We start from the raw sequence: 18,078 nt of genomic DNA on the forward strand, positions 1-18,078 counted from the left end.
AATAATCCAATCATATACGTCAATAGAAAGGCATATTATCCATTAACGTACAAATGATCTGCATGGGAGGCATTCAACTCATGGCTGCTGTTTCCTCAGCATAAAATATGCCCAATACATAATTTCACATTGTGATCTGTTGTGCCTGATTTGTGCTAAAAGTGCACTGGATGGCATATTGACTCAGGTGACTTTTAGTTGTCCATGGCACCTGCCTGAAGCAGGCTATGTATGCAAATAGAGGTCCTACGTTTGTTGTAGAACGCCAAGTGCAAAGTTCAGCCACAAATCAGTGCATTTTCCACCCTCCCAGATTGAGGGGTAGCAGCAGAGCACATATTTGGAACCCACAGCTCACTGGCAGCATTTAAATAAGGCTCAATGCTGCATTTGTCTCAGGTCTCAGGCCAGCACTGAGCAACGTGCAGTGATGTTGCTTTGCCAATTAGGCACAAATCAAATTTCTCTCCCAATATTTTGATAATTCTGTATTTTATCTTTGTCTACTTACTACCTCAATCCATCTGCTGATGAAATCCTTATCCATGACCTTGTTGCCTCCAAATTCGACTATTCCAATACTCTCTTGGCTGCCTCCATAAACATGAGTCATCCAAATTGCTGCACCCTATATCCCGACTCGCACCAAGTCCCATTCACCCATCATTCCCAAGCTGTCTGACCTACGTTGGCTCTGGTGTGGCAATGTCCTGATTTTAAAATTCTTATCCTTGTTTTCAAATCCCTCCATGACCTCGCCCTTCCCTATCTCTGTAACCTCCACAGCCCTAGAAACTTCCGACATTTCTGTGCTCCTTTAATTCTGGTCTTTTGTGCATTCCTAATTTTCATTGCGCAACCATGCAGCTGCCTCTGGTATTCCCTATCTAAGCGCCTCTGCCCATCTCTCTTTCCTGCTTTGTTAATCTATGAAACCTACTTCTTTGATCAAGCTTTTGGTCACCTGTCCTAATATCTCTTGCATTTATTATAGTGCCTTTCATAACCTCAGGACACTTTTCAGCCAATGAAACTCTTGATCACTGTTATAATGTAGAGAATGCAAGTTGCTGAACTATTTCTGTTGCTGTGTTTATTTAGTTTGGGTAGCTGGCTCTGCCCTTCAGAAGTTAGCACAGGTGGCCGACACGCCCCACAGTTTTTGAACAGCAGCACCGTTGTGATCAGCTGTGGTTTACAGGAAAATATTTCACTCTTTAGAACACTACTGTGCAGACACAGATATAGAGTCATAGAGTCGTACAGCATAGAAACAGGCCCTTCGGCCCACTGCGCCCATAATGCCTATCTCTACTAAGCCCACCTGCCTGCATTAATTCCATATCCCTCTATGCCTTGCTCATTCAAGTACCTGTCCAGCTGCCTCTTAAATGTTGCTAGTTTCTGCCTCCACCACCTCCTCTGGCAGCTCATCCCAGATACTTTTCTTTGTGTGAAAAATTTACCCCTTTGATCCCCTTTAAACCTCCTCCCTCTCACCTTAAATCTATGCCTTCTAGTTTTAGTCACCCCTACCATGGGAAACAGATTCAGGCTATATGGGTGGCACAGTGGCGCAGTGGTTAGCACTGCAGCCTCACAGCTCCAGCGACCCAGTTTGATTCTGGGTACTGCCTGTGTGGTGTTTGCAAGTTCTCCCTGTGACTGCGTGGGTTTCCGCCAGGTGCTCCAGTTTCCTCCCACAGCCAAAGACTTGCAGGGTGATAGGTAAATTGGCCATTGTAAATTGCCCCTAGTGTAGGTAGGTGGTAGGAGAATTGAGGGATGATGGGGATGTGCTAGGGAATATGGGATTAATATAGGATTAGTATAAATGGGTGATTGATGGTCGGCACAGACTCGGTAGGCCGAAGGGCCTGTTTCAGTGCTGTGACTCTATATGAACATCATAAGAGGAACAGATACGTATCGGGCATATTTTAATTTAATTACTTATGGAAACCAGAAAATGAGTACAAGAATCGCACGGCAGCATAACCATGAACAGAGAAAGCATCTGGACAACTTTCCCCTCAGCGTGTAACCACCGCTGGGCGGCGCGGCTCACGAATTGAGAGGTTGGGGGGGGAGGAGCGGTCAGCCGCCAGGCGGCGCTGAGGCGGGAGGAGCTCGGAGCCGCTCCTCTCGCTGACCATCTTCACATTAACCATCTCTTTGACAGTCGGAGGCGGGGAGAGGGAGGGTGTGATGACGGTTGTCAGGGTAACGGACACAACCAAACTGGGAGTGTGAGGAGAAGCCAAGAGCCGGTAGGGAGAGCGGCGGGGAGGGTACAGGGGGTTGGGTGCAGAGACGTGCGGGGGAAGACGGGGAGGGGAGATGTGGTGGGATGTAGAGAGAGGGAAGGTGGGGAGAGAAGAAGGGAGGGAGCGAGAGAGAGATCAGGGAAGGAGGGAGGGGGGGAGAGATCAGGGAAGGAGGGAGAGGGGGGAGAGAGAGATCAGGGAAGGAGGGAGAGGGAGGAGAGAGAGATCAGGGAAGGAGGGAGAGGGAGGAGAGATCAGGGAAGGAGGGAGAGGGGGGAGAGAGAGATCAGGGAAGGAGGGAGAGGGGGGAGAGAGAGATCAGGGAAGGAGGGAGAGGGGGGAGAGAGAGATCAGGGAAGGAGGGAGAGGGAGGAGAGAGAGATCAGGGAAGGAGGGAGAGGGGGGAGAGAGAGATCAGGGAAGGAGGGAGAGGGAGGAGAGAGAGATCAGGGAAGGAGGGAGAGGGGGGAGAGAGAGATCAGGGAAGGAAGGAGAGGGGGGAGAGAGAGATCAGGGAAGGAGGGAGAGGGGGGAGAGAGAGATCAGGGAAGGAGGGAGAGGGGGGAGAGAGAGATCAGGGAAGGAGGGAGAGGGAGGAGAGAGAGATCAGGGAAGGAGGGAGAGGGAGGAGAGAGAGATCAGGGAAGGAGGGAGAGGGAGGAGAGAGAGATCAGGGAAGGAGGGAGAGGGGGGAGAGAGAGATCAGGGAAGGAGGGAGAGGGAGGAGAGAGAGATCAGGGAAGGAGGGAGAGGGGGGAGAGAGAGATCAGGGAAGGAAGGAGAGGGGGGAGAGAGAGATCAGGGAAGGAGGGAGAGGGGGGAGAGATCAGGGAAGGGGGGAGAGATCAGGGAAGGAGGGAGAGGGGGGAGAGATCAGGGAAGGAGGGAGAGGGGGGAGAGAGAGATCAGGGAAGGAGGGAGAGGGGGGAGAGAGAGATCAGGGAAGGAGGGAGAGGGGAAAGAGAGGCCAGGGCGGAGAGAGAGAAAGAGGGAGAGGGACAGTGGAGAGAGACGGGGGAGAAAGAGGGGAGGAAGCGAGAGATAGATGGGGGAGAGAGATCAGGAAAGAGGGAGAGGGGAGAGAGAGGTCAGGGCGGAGAGAGAGGGAGAGTGGAGAGAGATGGGGGAAGAGAGGGGGGAGGAGGGAGAGAGATAGATCCGGGGGAGGGAGAGGAGAGAGATAGATCTGGGGGAGAGGGAAGGAGAGATGGAGCAGGGAGGGAGAGAGAGGAATGGAGGGGTGAGAGAGGGAAGGAGGGGGTGTGAGAGACCGGAGGGGGATGACAGAGAGACGGGAAAGAGAGAGAGGGGCGAGGAGGGCAGGCAGAAGAGGGAAGAGAGAGAGAGAGAGAGAGACAGGGTGCAGAGACTGGAGAGAAGGGAGGGTGAGATAGGGAAAGAGGAGGAGAGAGAGACTGGGGTGGGGGAGAGGGAAGGAGCTGGGAGAGAGAGAGATCGGGGGAGAGAGGGAAGGGGGAGAGAGAGAGAGAGTGAAGGACATACGAACATACGAATTAGGAGCAGGAGTAGGCTACTCGGCCCTTCAAGCCTGCTCCGCCATTCAATAAGTTCATGACTGAACTGATTACTCCACATTTCCACCTACCCCCGATAACCTTTCACCCCCTTACTCATCAAGAATCTATCCACCTCTGCCTTAAAAATATTCAAAGACTCTGCTTCCACTGCCTTTTGAGGAAGAGAATTCCAAAGACTCACGACCCTCTGAGAGAAAGAAATTCTCCTCATCTCTGTCTTAAATGGGGTGACCCCTTATTTTTAAACAGTGACCCCTAGTTCTAGATTCTCCCACAAGGGGAAACAACCTTTCCACATCCACCCTGTCAAGACCCCTCAGGATCTTATATGTTTCAATCAAGTTGCCTCTTACTCTTCTAAATTCCAGCGGATACAAGCCGAGCCTGCCCAATCTTTCCTCGTAAGACAGCCCGGCCATTCCAGGTATTAGTCTAGTAAACCTTCTCTGTACTGCCTCCAATGCATTTGCATCCTTCCTTAAATAAGGAGACCAGTACTTTACACAGTACTCCAGTACTCCAATGCCCTATATAGCTGAAGCATAACCTCCCTATTTTTGTATTCAATTCCCCCCGCGATAAACAATAACATTCTGTTAGCTTTCCTAATTACGTGCTGTATCTGCATACTAACCTTTTGCAATTCATGCACTAGGACACCCAGATCCCTCTGCATCTCAGAGCTCTGCTATCTCTTACCATTTAGATTATATGCTTTTTTATTCTTCCTGCCAAAGTGGACAATTTCACACTTTGCCCACTCACATAATCTATCTATATCCCTTTGTAGCAGGCAAAGAGTGAGAGCCGAGAGCGGGAAGGAGGTGGGTGAGGGAGAGACCGGGAGGGGGGAGAGAAAGATTGGCAGGAGGATGGTTCAGAGAGACCATGGGGAGGGGAGAGGGGGCAAGAAGAGAGGGAGAGACGGTGGGAGAGAGAGGGAGGGAGGGGGGAGAGAGAGAGACCGCGGGGGGTGGGGAATGCAGGGGTGGGTAGAGAGGAAGCGTTGGGTTGGGAGAGATGGGGAGGGAGAGAGGCAGGTCTGGAAGAGAGAGATGGTGAAGAGGGGGAGAGAGATGGGAGTAAAGAAAGACAGGATGTGGGTTTAAGAGACAGGGGGAGAGAGAGAGGCCAGTAGGGGAGGAGAGAGGGAGAGACAGGTTGGGAGAGGTGGAGAGGGAGAAAGGGAGAGACGGGGGGTGGGGGCGAGGAGGAGGGAGGGAGGAGTGATGGAGAGACGGGGGGTAGGGGTGGGGACAGACCGGCAGGGTTGGGGAGAGATCGGGGTGAGGGTGGTGAGGAAATCTGGGTGGGGGAAAGGAGGAGGGGCAGAGAAGAGAGACCAGTTGTAGTATGGAGCAATTAGAGTGGGGTTATGTGGGGCTGAAGGAGGAGAGACTGGGGATGGGGAATGGGACTAGGAGAGAGGAAGAAATGGGGTGGGAGACCAAGAGAAGGGGGGAGAGCAACCAGGGGAGGAGAAGCGTGGGGGGGGCTGGTGATAGACACCATAGTGGTGGGGAACTGGGGTAAGACAGGGGAGAAGGGAGACCAGGGAGTAACTTGGTTCCACCTTTAACCACAAAATCCAGGCCATTATTGTTGGTGTTGCAGTCAGTTGGAGATTTGTGTCATTGACAGCTCACTATGTAATTACGGATACCTTGTTCTGTAAAATGAAGAAACAACAAGCCTTATGAAGGGTAACATGGATAGGAATGGGAGGCGGCAAGGCACGCAGGAAGGAAATAACCTGAGAGAAAGGACTCAATGATGGGGAAATAAGTGAAAATTGAGCTGATAGTTCAATGGGACATGTATACAGTAACTTTGAAAAGTAGCTTCAGTTGTGGTACAGGTGACTTATAACCCACATTGGTGGTAATCACTACCTGGCCCAAAATGTTCTTGCAATTTCTAGCGGTTTTTCAAGCAAATGATTTAACTTAAATAACACATTGCCAATGAAGTGACATTGGGTTTACATCTAATCATATTCAGGAGCGGGACAGGCACTGTAAACAACTAAAGTGCTGAAACTTTAGGAAGAAGCATCTTTGTAGGCATGATTAGATGAACGTAAAATTAAAAATAGGAGCAGGAGTAGACCATATGGCCCCTCGAGCCTGCTCTGCCTTTCAATACGATCAAGGCTGATCTTCTGCCTCAACTACAATTACTGCCCACTCTCCATATACCTTGATTCCCTGAGTGACCAAAAATCTATCTATCTCAGCCTTAAATATATTCAATGCTGGAGCATCCACAACCCTCTGGGGTAGAGAATTTCAATGATTCACAATCTTTTCACGATAGAAATTTCTCCTCATCTCAATGATCGGCCCCTTATCCTGAGACTGTGCCCCCATGTTCTAGATTCCCCAGCCTGGGCAAACAACCTCTCAGTGTCTACTCTGTCAAGTTTCTTCAGAATCGTGTATATTTCAGTGAGATCACTTTCATTCTTCTAAACTCCAGAGAGTACAAGCCCAATTTACTCAGCCTCTTATAAGACAACCCTCTCATGCCAGGAACCAATCTAGTGAACCTTTGCTGTACTGCCTCCAAGGCAAGTATATCCTTCCTTAGATATGGAGAGCAAAACTGCATACAGTTCCCCAGGTGTGGTCTCACCAAATCCCTGTACAATTGCAGCAAGACTCCCTTGTTCCTGTGCTCCAATCCCCTTGCAATAAAGGTCAAGATGCCATTTTCCTTCCTAATTGCTTGCTGTATCTACCTGATAACCTTTGGTGTTCCTTGTACGAGTACACCCTCTGAACATCAACATTTAGAAGTTTCACGCATTTTAAAAATATTCTGCTTTTCTATTCTTACTACTTAAGTGAATAACCTCATACTTCCCCACATGATCTTCCATCTGCCATCTTGTTGCTCACTCAGTTAACTTGTCAATATCTCTTTGCAGTCTCTTTGTGTCCTCCACACAGCTTACATTCCCACCTAGCCTTGTATCATCAGCAAACTTGGATAAATTATTCTCAGTCTCTTCGTTTAAGTCATTAAAATAGATTGTAAATAGTTGAGGCCCCAGCACTGATCCTTGCAGCACTCCACTAGTCATAGCCTGCCAACTTGAAAATTCCCTATTTATCCCTACTCTTTGCTTCCTGTCTGTTAACCAATCCTCCATCCATGCTAATATATTGCCCCCACCTCCATGAGCCCTTATCTTCCGCATTAACCTTTTGTGTGGCACCTTATGGAATGCCTTTTGGAAATTCCAAGTATGCTACGTCTACTGATTCCTCTTTATCTGCTTTACCAGTTACATACCAAAAAACTCTAATAGATTTGTCAAACATGATTTCCCTTTCGTAAAACAGTGTCGATTTTGCCTGATCATACTATGACTTTAAAAGTGCGTTGTTAAGACTGCATTATAATAGATTCCAGCATTTTCCCGATGACTGATGTCAGGCTCACTGGCCTATTGTTCCCTGTTTTCTGTCTCCCTCCTTTCTTGAATAGTGGTGTTACATTTGCTAACTTGCAATCCGCTGGAACCTTTCTAGAATCTAGGGAATTTTGGAAAATCAAAACCAGTGCATCCACTATCTCTGCAGCTACCTCTTTTAGAATCCTAGGATGTAGGCCATCAGGCCCTATGGATTTGTCAGCTTTGAGTCCCTTAAGTTGCTCCAATACTTTTTCTCTGCTGACATTATCTTAATTTCCTCACTCGTATTCGCCCCTTTGTTACTCTTTTTTTCTGGTCTGTAATTTGTGTCTACTGTGAAGACAGGCACAAAATAATTATTCAATATCTGCCTTTTTCTCATTCCCCATGATAATTTTTCCTGTCTCTGCCTCTAAGGGACCAATGTTTACTTTCGTTACTCTCCTTTTTATATACTTGTAAAAGCTTTTACAATCAGTTTTTGTATTCCTGGCTAGTTTTTCCCTTTTTATCAACTTTTTGGTGGCTCTTTGCTGGTTTCTGAAACACTCCCAATCCTTAGGTTTACTACTGTTCTTTGCCGCATTATAAACATCTTCTTTTAATCTAATACTATCCTTAACTTCCCGATTAAGCTAGGGGTGGACCTTTCTTGCTGAATTTTTTCTTGCTTCTTAATTGCTACCTTCCTGAACATGAGAATACCAATGGCACAAAATAAAATCTAACTAACCAGTAATATGAGAATTACTGGGTTACTAAAAAAAACTGTTGATAATATGAATATGAACCCACTAAATATAGCTGAGAATGTAAAATATTAAATCATAAACATTAAATAATTACATTATTGTGGAGGAAATGTATATAGCAATACCGTGTAAATTGAATGTACCAGTGCACATGATCATGACAATGTGTAAGCACATACGCTCAGTTTACCCCAAAGTGAGTTGCAAAGGTCAGTGGAACAAGGAACTAAGCAGAGATCAGACACTTGTTTAGAGTGAGGACAGTTCACAGTTGATTAACTTTGTACTAATCTTGCACACCTATTAGTAGTCACTGTACTGGGTGGCAGTGACAAAGATTTCAAATGAGCTCACCTGTCCATTCCCTTGACTAAAGAATGAGGCATGGATCAAAAATTAAAAATTTACAGTTGAAAAAAGGAAAGGAAGTGAAGATTCTTCTCTAATGACTGTTGAGGAAAATAATTCTATTAGTAACGCATATAGAAATTAATCAAATCATTATAATAATTTTCATAAATGTGCAGAATGTAAAAGGATGATCCACTATCTTGGAATAATCTTTTCCAGAGGTAGGACAGATTTTCCTGTATAATTCTTCCAGCTCCACACAGCAACTGCAGCAGGTGGGAGAGGAAAATTGCATTGGAAGCCCCTTGATACCTGCTGCTATTCTGTGATTTCCTGCTAGCAGTGATGAGAGGCATTAAATATGGGTGGCAGCATTGTATTGACATACAAATGACAGGAAGTCTGTCACACCTGTATTTCCTGTTATTTGTGCCATGGCTACACTGGGTTCTAGGAATGTTGGTGCATTCCAGTTGTGCAGAATTGTTTAGGTAGTGGAGGAGGATTTAACTTGAAATGGCCACATTTCCTTGTTCCCCTCAATTGATTACACTTGGCAAGGTAGGAGATTTAAAACTTTTTGAAAGCAAATTAAATTATTTTGTTTCTTCCTAGTTTGTCGATCACAAAATAGACAAGCAACTATTTTCCTTTCCAAACACACAACCATCACCAGTTAGGACAAGTGCAACAGATACATGGAAACTTCATCACCTCCAACCTTCCCCTTCAAGTCACACACCACACACTATGCTAACCTGGACATATATCATCATTTCTTCTTCATCGTTGGGTCAAAATCCTCTAATTTCCTACCCAATAATATTGTGGGAGAACCTTCACAATACAGACAGCAGCATTTCAAGAAGATCTATCACCCTTTACACAGGGAAACTATGGATGGACAATAAGCGAGGCCTTGCCAGCGATGCCGGCATCCCAAGAATGAATAAATAAAACTTACAAAATCACTTAAGTTCACAGACATTAAGTTGTTGGAGATGGTATTTCCACTTCTATCTTGGCCTCACTAGCAATACCTGAGGATTTTTGAAAATACTACTTTTCTAAGTAATGAGTAGATTAAATTTGTTTTGAAAATGTAATTGCAAATTGCTACTTTATATTGAATGTTGGGGGTGGGGGGAATGAATCAGTCAATTTATAGCATCTCCATCCTCAGTGATGGGGGAGCCCAGCACAACAGTGCAAAATGCAAGGCTGAAGCATTTGCAATCATCTTCAGCCTGAAGTGCCGAGTGGATAATCCATCTCGGCCTCTTCCTGAGGTCTGCACCATATCAGATGCCAGTTTTTAGGCCAATTTGATTCACTTCACATGATATCAGGAAACGGCTGAAGGCACTGGCTATTGCAAAGGCTATGGGCCCTCACAACTTTCCGGCAATAGTACTGAAGACTTGTTCTCTGGAACAGGCCATGCCCCTAGTCAAGCTGTTCCAGTACAGCTATGACGCTGGCATCTACCCGACAATGTGGAAAATTGCCTAGGTATGTCCTGTGCACAAAAAGCAGGACAAATCCAACCCGGCCAGTTATCACCCCTTCAGTCTACTCTCGATCAGCAAAGTGATGGAAGGTGTTGTCGACAGTGCTATCAAGTAGCACTTACTCAGCATTAACCTGCCCACTGACACTCAGTTTGGGTGCTGTTAGGAGCACTTACCTCCTGACCTCATAACAGCCTTGGTTCAAACATGGACAAAAGAGCTGAACTCCAGAGGTGAGATGAAAGCGACTGCCCTTGACATCAAGGCAGCATTTGGCCGAGGGTAGCAACAAGGAGCCCTAGCAAAACTGGAGTCAATGGGAATCGGGGAAAGCTCCACTAGTTGGAGTCATACCTAGCACAAAGGAAGATGGTTGTCATTGTTGGAGATCATCACTGCAGGAATTCATCAGGGTAGTGTCCTAGGCCCAGTCATCTTCAGCTGACCTTCCCTCCATCATAAGGTCAGAAGTGGGGATGTTTACTGATGATTACACAATGTTCAGTACCATTCACAACTCCTCAGATACTGAATCAGTCCGTGCCCATATGCAGCAAAACCTGGACAACATTCAGGCTTGGGCTGATTAGTGGCAAGTTACATTCGTGCCACAAGTGCCAGGCAATGACCATTTACAACAAGAGAGACTCCAACCATCTTCCCTTCACATTCAACAGCATTACCATCGCTGAATCCCCCACTATCAACATCCTGGGGGTTACCATTGACCAGAAACTGAACTGGACCAGCCACATAAATACTGTGGCTACAAGAGCAGGTCAAATACTGAGAATTCTGTGGTGAGTAGCTCACCCCCTGACTCCCCAAAGCCTGTCCACCATCTACAAGGCATAAGTCTGGCGTATGGATGGAATACTGTCCACTTGCCTGGATAAGTGCAGCTCCAACAGCACTCAAGAAACTCGAAACCATCGGGACAAAGCAGCCCACTTGATTGGCACCCCATCCACCACCTTCAACATTCAGTCCCTCCATCACCGACGCACAGTAGCAGCAGTGTGCACTATCTACAAGTTGCACTGCAGCAACTCACCAAGGCTCCTTCAACAACACCTTCCAAATCCATGACCTCTACCATCTAGACGGGCAAGGGCAGCAGCTGCATGGGAACACCACCACCTGTAAGTTCCCCTCCAAGCCACACCCCATCCTGACTTGGAACTATATCACTGTTCCTTCCCTGTTGCTGGGTCAAAATCCTGGAACTCCCTTCCTATCAGCACTGTGGGTATACCTACACCCCATGGACTGCAGTGGTTCAAGAAGGCAGCTCATCACCACCTTCTCATGTGAAATTAGGGATGGGCAATAAATGCTGGCCCAGCCAGTGCCACCCATATACTGTGAAAGAATTTTTAAAACTGTGATTTTAAAGAGCATGACATAAGTGAAGGGGCAATTTATCTGACAGAATAATGGAGCCATGGATAAATGCTACACATTCTTGTATTCAATTTAGAAGTCAAATGCTGTACTGCCTATACTATTTTTTTGCTTTTGTCATTTCTAGTTGTAAAGAACATTTTTGTCTGTGTTATTCACCAGAATGATACCAGGGCTCAGGGGTTTAAATTATGATGACTGGTTGCATAAACTTGACTTGTACTCCCTTGAGTAGAGAAGATTGAGATGTGATGGTGTGTTTAAAATGTTAAAAGGAAATGATAGGGTAGAGTCACAGAAACTGTTTCATCTGGTAGGGAAATGAAGAACAAGGGGATATAAATTTAAAATTAGAGGTAGGCCAATCAGGAGCAAAATCAGGAAGTATTTTTTCCACACACATTCTTCCTCCAAAAGGTTGTGGATGCTGGGACAATTGGAGCTTTCAAGACAGAGATAGATAGATTTTTGTTAGGTATGGTTATCAAGGGATATGGAGCAAAGGAATGTAAATGGGAGTTCGGGGCATTGAACAGACTACTGCTGTTCCAAATGTTCCTATGAATAGGAGACTAAGAATCGCCTAAAGCAGTTCAGAATTCTTTGCTGTTTGACCAGCTCTCAAACTTCCAGTCCTCTATAAAATGCACTGGAACATTTACTCATAGCATTCAAGCAGATTGTTGAATAAAAAAAAATTACATTTTGCTTGTCAGTCAGTAAAGATCACCTAGTTTAAGAGCAAGTGAAGCATTCTTGATTCTGCAGAACACCACAGCTCCTTGGGTATACTGTAGAAAAGGACTAAAAAGGTTGATCTGTAAAATAAATGCCTCCTGAGCAAGCATTTATTTTCGAAAAGCAAAATACTGCAGATGCTGGAAATCTGAAACACAAAGTAGAACTGCTGGAAATGCTCAGCAGGTCTGGCAGCATCTGTGGAGAGAGAAGCAAAGTTAACGTTTCAGGTCAGTGACCCTTCATCAGAACATTTATTTTAACATTTTTCAGTTTTTTTTCAGCAGAAATAATTTCAGAAATAGATCATTTCAAAAGTCATTCTACCTCCTTTACTATTCATCGCTGGGTCCATCCTAATTATGAGCCACAAATGAACCTGGGAAAAAGCTGCTTCTCCAGCATGAAACCCCAGATATGCTACAGTGAGTGAAAACATTTTTAGTAGGTAAATATCAGAGTCACTGCATGTACATTGGAAAATGCTTCTGGAATATTTAAAATGGTAATATCTTGCCATTTGTGCTGCTTCATATCCCAGTAGACCTTTTTTAAAGTCACTTTTAAATCTATGTTGTACGAATTGCCAGTGGACAGAATAGTGACTGACCAAGACAACCTGAAAGAGTAAAAGATGCCTGCGAAAAAAGCAAAAGGATCTAAAGCAGCTAAGGAACCACAAACAAATTTGAAACCCTGGGAGCCAGGGCTGCTGGCAGCTCAGATTGAAGAGGTGAGTTTACCCTTCAGACTTTAATGTCAGTCACTGATGGAACATAGCACCACTTAGTATACTTTTGAAACTGTGTAGCCTATTCTTGTTGGGCGCATCTAAGCATGACTGTTAATAACTCTATTGTTTCTAATATTGTCCACATATTTTTGCTGTACCTGCTTTGAACTCTAGGTTATAGAGAATGTAAATAAAGCAAACAAAAAAGTGGTGGCATCTATATTAAAACTCATTCTAGTTTCTGTAATAATGCATATTAGGGCCTATACAATTTGAATGGATCACATTCTGCGGATTAGGGAATGAGTCTCACCATCAGTACTTCCCTTTGTTTCTTGCCAATTAAGTTACTATTTGTACATCTGCCTTTTTGCTTATTTTAAATGTTGTTATTTACTGAAACAGTAGATGCAGTCACAATAATCAGGAGTTCTGTGTTGAGATGATTACCGAGTTGACATCTGTAGAGGTACAGTCTGAGACTATACAATCTGTCAACCATAATTTATGGGACAAGATTCTGACCACATTCACTGAAATGTCAAAGCTTCAGCTTCGAATATAGTGGTTTGTTCTTCTACCTTGCAGTGCTGTCCTCCGTTATCTCCTACAAAGAGTAACTTGCAATTTTTAAAAAAGGAGAGTGGTGTTGAATATTTTATTTAATTACATGCTAAATCTGAAGTATTCACTTAATGTTTCAAAGTACAGACTAATTTCAAATTCAAAGAATAATTTTGATGCCCTGCTTAATTTACTTTTTTAAAATTGAGTATATTTTATTGATTGTCCCAAAATTGTCATCACAGATGGTAAACATCTTATCTTATAATTATTGGGGCAAAATGTCTGTAGCTCTTCTGTCAAACACCTGCCATAGCTCCGGCAGGCATGCACAAAACTGGAAATTAGGCTGGGACCTGGATGGACTGGGTTCCAACCTTAGGGATTCCATGGGCCTTTGGTAGGAAGAATCAAAAGGCAGACTATTATTTAAATGGAGAGAGACTCCAAAAAGTGCCGCACAGAGGGATCTGGGTGTTCTTGTGCATGAAACACAAAAAGTTAGCATGCAGGTGCTGCAAGTGATTAAGAAGGCAAATGGAATTTTGGCCTTTATTGCTAGGGGGTTGGAGGTTAAAAATAGGGAAGTCTTGTTACAACTGTACAGGGTGTTGTTGAGGCCCCCCCTGAAGTATTGTGTACAGTTTTGATCCCCGTATTTAAGAAAGGATATACTGGCATTGGAGGCAGTTCAAAAGAGATTCACTAAGCTGATTCCTGGGATGAAGGGGTTGACTTATAAAGAACGGCTAAACAGGTTAGGCCTTTATTCATTAGAGTTTAGAAGAATGAGGGGTGATCTTATTGAAACGTACAAGATTCTGAGGGGGCTTGACAGGGTAGATGTTGAGATGATGTTTCCACTAGTGGGGGAATCTCGAACTAGGGGACATAGTTACAGAATAAGGGGACACCCATTTAAAACTGAGATGTGAAGGAATTTCTTATCTCAGAGGGTAGTGAATGTCTGGAATTCTCTACCCCAGAGAGTTGTGGAGGCTAGATCACTGCAAGTATTTAAAGAGGAGGTAGATAGATTTTTGAAATATCGGGGAGTTGAGGGCTGTGAGGAGCTGGCATGAAAGAGGAGTTGAGGTCTGGGGCAGATCAGCCATGATCTTATCGAATGGTGGGGTGGGCTTGAGGGGCCGAATGGCCTACTCCTGCTCATATTTCTTATGTTCTTATGTTTGTCAGTGCTCAGAGTTCTCGCCTACCTCTTACAAAGTTAGTAAAGTAGGAGGGGGAAGGAATGCCCAAAGGCAGGAATTTCAAAGTCCATGGCTTCAAAGAGACCTGGCGCATCACTGGCAGCAATAGGCCTGGTGAGACGCAGTACACTGGGTCTTCGAGTGGTGGTTATAGGGCCTCAACCTAGGACTCTGGCCCAGATCGCCATGGATTAAAGGCATGGAATTTTAAAATAATTTTACAAAAGCATTTTCAGGTCCTTCCTGACCAGCCATTTTACCACCTCAGATTAGTGGCACTGGCCTCTGTCATTATCATGTAAATAAAAAGATCACCACAGACTTTAATGGATTTAATGAGGCACTAATGCGACATGTATATACACAAAAGATGGGTCCAGAGGCGATGTAAATGGTTACAGCGGAACAGCAAAGCAGAAGGGAAGCATGGAAAATCTGGCAAAGCTAGGAAGGCTCCCGTGGCAAAGAAGAAAGGCAGATTGACCCAAGGGGTGGAAACCACCCTACCTGCTGTATGCTTATAGGGGATTCCCACATCAAGCACTAGCCCACACCTCCTTCCAGTGGCTCTGTTGCAACTATTACCAGCCAGCACCTGCTGTCTCAGAGAAAATGGAAGTGGTGAATAAGGCCTGAAGTTGTTAAAAATGATATTAAGTTTGGAAGGCTATAAAGTGCCTAGTAGAAAGATGAGGTGCTGTTCCTTGAGCCTGTGTTGTGGTCCTGTGGAGTAGACCAAGGACAGAGAGGTCGGAGTGGGATGGAGACTTAAAAGTGGCAAGCAACCAAAAGTTTGGGGTCACAGTTGCAGACTGAACACAGGTGTTCAGCAAAATGCTCACCCAATCTGCACTTGGTTTCCCAAATGTAGAGGAGGCTACATTGTGAGCAGCAAATAACGTTTACTAAGTTGGATGAAGTACAAGTAAATTGCTGTGTAACTCAGACAGGGTGTTTGAGGCCCTGGATGGTGGGAAGGGAAGAAATGAAAGGGCAGGTGTTGCATTTTCTGCACCTGCATAAGAAGCTGCTGGGGATTGGAAGCAGGTGTTGAGGTGATTGAAGTGTGAACCAGAACGTCAGTTCAGAATGCTGGGGAGGGGAATATGTGTCTGGTGACAGCATCACACTGGAGGTTGTGGAAGTGGCAGAGGATGATGCGTTAAATGTGGAAATGGATGTGGTGGAAAGTGAAGACAAGGGATCCTCTAGTGTTTCTGGGAGGGAGGATAAAAAGATGAGGGTGGAACTGTGGCGAATGGGATGTATAGTACTGGTGGACTGAAATGCTGTGTCTGCTTGAGGCATCATAGAAGGAAAAGGCATATGAGAATGAAATGGGGGAAGTAAATAATGACAAAAATTTCATCTTTATTTTGCCACTGTGTTGCAGGATCAGTGGAAGCCAGCTATCTATTTTACAGTTGGTGAGAAGATAGAGAATGAGATGTTCTTGGCTGCTCTGTCTGCAGCTATCAATGTGCCACTGCGTAAGCTCTTCAGTATAATTTCTTGGGAAGGAACAATGAAGCAGGTATGCTGATATAATTTGTTGTGTTATTTATTCAGTCTTGTCAACTGCTTAAAAAGGTACAAATAAATAACAAAAGCAAAAAAAAACTCAGTGGCCCATTTTTCAGTTAGAGGGCTGCAAATCTGAATCCTGATGTTAACTAACCTTTGACCTTGTCTGCTTTCAATGGTCAGTTTAGTAAGTTCTGAGAACAGATGAATTGTCTTGGTGGTATAGTACTCTTTAGAGAGAGGAAGCATCAGGAAGAAAGACCAGCAGCATTAATCCTACTCCGTAAAAGACACTGCCTCTTGCCAGTCAAACAGCAGCAAAGGTCAATGGGGGAGTGAGTGATTTAGTGGATTAACACACTGTCCTTTCACCTCTGATTTGCATCCTGATTCAGCCTGGGCTAACAATAAGAATACTTCTTAAAAGGAGTTGAGGTGTCTAAAGACAGTTCCCAGTGGGCATGAAACTCTTCACAATTTAGTACCATTTGGCAGTCACACCCAGGGATAATGAAAGAGTTAACAGTGGGATTACTGTCTTGAGATCTTGGAGAGGAATGGGAGCTTTACTCATAACGGCTGTGCTATACAACAGGTTTGATGTGTATTATAAAATAAATCAACAAAACAAAAAGTATCACATGGAGACCATAGCACATATCTTCTATAATAATATGAAAGCAAAATACTGCGGATGCTGGAAATCTGAAATAAAAACAAAGTGCTGGAAATACTCAGCAGGTCTGGCGGCATCTGTGGAGAGAGAAGCAGAGTTAATGTTTTGAGATCTGTGACCTTTCCTCAGAACATATCTTCCCCTGATTGTAGAAGTCTTGTATTAGAGAGCTTAAAGGAGAAACAATGTAAATAACTAAGGACAGCAAGGATTTTCTGGTAAAAATTAAAATTACTATGGACTATGTTTGCAGATCGTTGAGTTTGGAAACCCCAAGGGCAAGAAGCCAAGTGAACTCCCTATGTTTTATGAGGTAATCATTTCTACTTCTTCAATTCTAAATATTTTGAAACAAATGGAGTAGGAAGCAGTCTCTAAGGAGAACTGAAGTTGCTGTACTATGAGTATAGTGAGTCATGATTATGTGAGCCCATGTCTCTAAAATCAGATGTTTCCCAAATGCAAACAAGTGCTTATTAAGTAGTAAATGACAACATTGATGTTCTGTAGCTGTTTTATGTAAAACCTTCTATATCATGTTTGGCCAGAAATAAGACAATTAAATAAAAATGTTGCAAACTGCATTTCTCCACTATACATGGTTTATAGCAATCTGTTTTTGAGTAAACTGCTGACATTGATCTCCACCTTTTTTAAAAGTTCAGTTTTGGTATTGCCTCAGTTTCATTACTAATTCAAGTGTAATCCCGCCCCAGTACAAAAATTTATTGAGCAGAGCAGTATAAATGAAAAACATAACATTAATGTGGCTCTAATATAGTAGATGAAAATGAGTGACACATTTTGAGATAAATTTGACATTCCCTCCCCCGGTCAATAAATGCATTCATATGGGTGGTGTACATGTTTTCATATGTTGAGAATGGTGTCGGTATTTCAATTGTACTTAGCTTTTCCATCTTCCTGCCCCTGCACTGTTACCTCTGGAGTTCCCCAAAGATCTACTCTTGTGGGGAATTTTATGCTGTGGCCCATGACAGATTTGACATATTTTCCACATGGTTTTGCTGTACATCCCGCAGACTTCTCATAGCTACAAACAGAATCATCATGAGCGTGGGACTGATTAGGGGCCTGGTCCTCAGCAGTCCTCCGATTGTCAGGGGATCCGTCTGGCACGTGTTCCCTCAGCTGCTGGGACGTATTGTGCACACCAGCTTGTGATGCAGATTCTAATCTTTAACCCCCTGCTGACTGTGTGGATGTATGTGCGTTGGTGGAGGTGGAAGAAGAGGCAGGTGATGGTGCACTTTAGTTTAGTTTTAGTTTAGTTTAGAGATACCGCACTGAAACAGGCCCTTCGGCCCACCGAGTCTGTGCCGACCATCAACCACCCATTTATACTAATCCTACACTAATTCCATATT

The 18,078-nt window shown here is 44.5% G+C and overlaps 1 protein-coding gene across 14 annotated transcripts in view; it reads left to right on the forward strand.

The window, feature by feature from the left end:
• Positions 1–18,078, forward strand: part of spag17 (sperm associated antigen 17) — a 428,416-nt gene that overhangs the window by 66,591 nt on the left and 343,747 nt on the right. For 6 of the 14 annotated variants that reach the window (XM_068040782.1, XM_068040792.1, XM_068040793.1 and 3 more), the window contains exons 1-5: positions 2,221–2,270; positions 12,267–12,407; positions 12,524–12,715; positions 15,884–16,024; positions 16,944–17,003. In XM_068040782.1, the coding sequence (XP_067896883.1) occupies positions 12,617–12,715; positions 15,884–16,024; positions 16,944–17,003 (300 nt within the window). In that variant the 5' untranslated portion in view covers positions 2,221–2,270; positions 12,267–12,407; positions 12,524–12,616. Of the gene's footprint in view, positions 1–2,209; positions 2,271–12,255; positions 12,431–12,523; positions 12,716–15,883; positions 16,025–16,943; positions 17,004–18,078 lie in introns of those variants that run through there. The other 8 variants (XM_068040787.1, XM_068040784.1, XM_068040786.1 and 5 more) reach the window with 8 other exon arrangements.

Source organism: Heterodontus francisci, chromosome 10, assembly GCF_036365525.1.
Source record: "Heterodontus francisci isolate sHetFra1 chromosome 10, sHetFra1.hap1, whole genome shotgun sequence".
Taxonomy (NCBI): Eukaryota; Metazoa; Chordata; class Chondrichthyes; order Heterodontiformes; family Heterodontidae; genus Heterodontus; species Heterodontus francisci.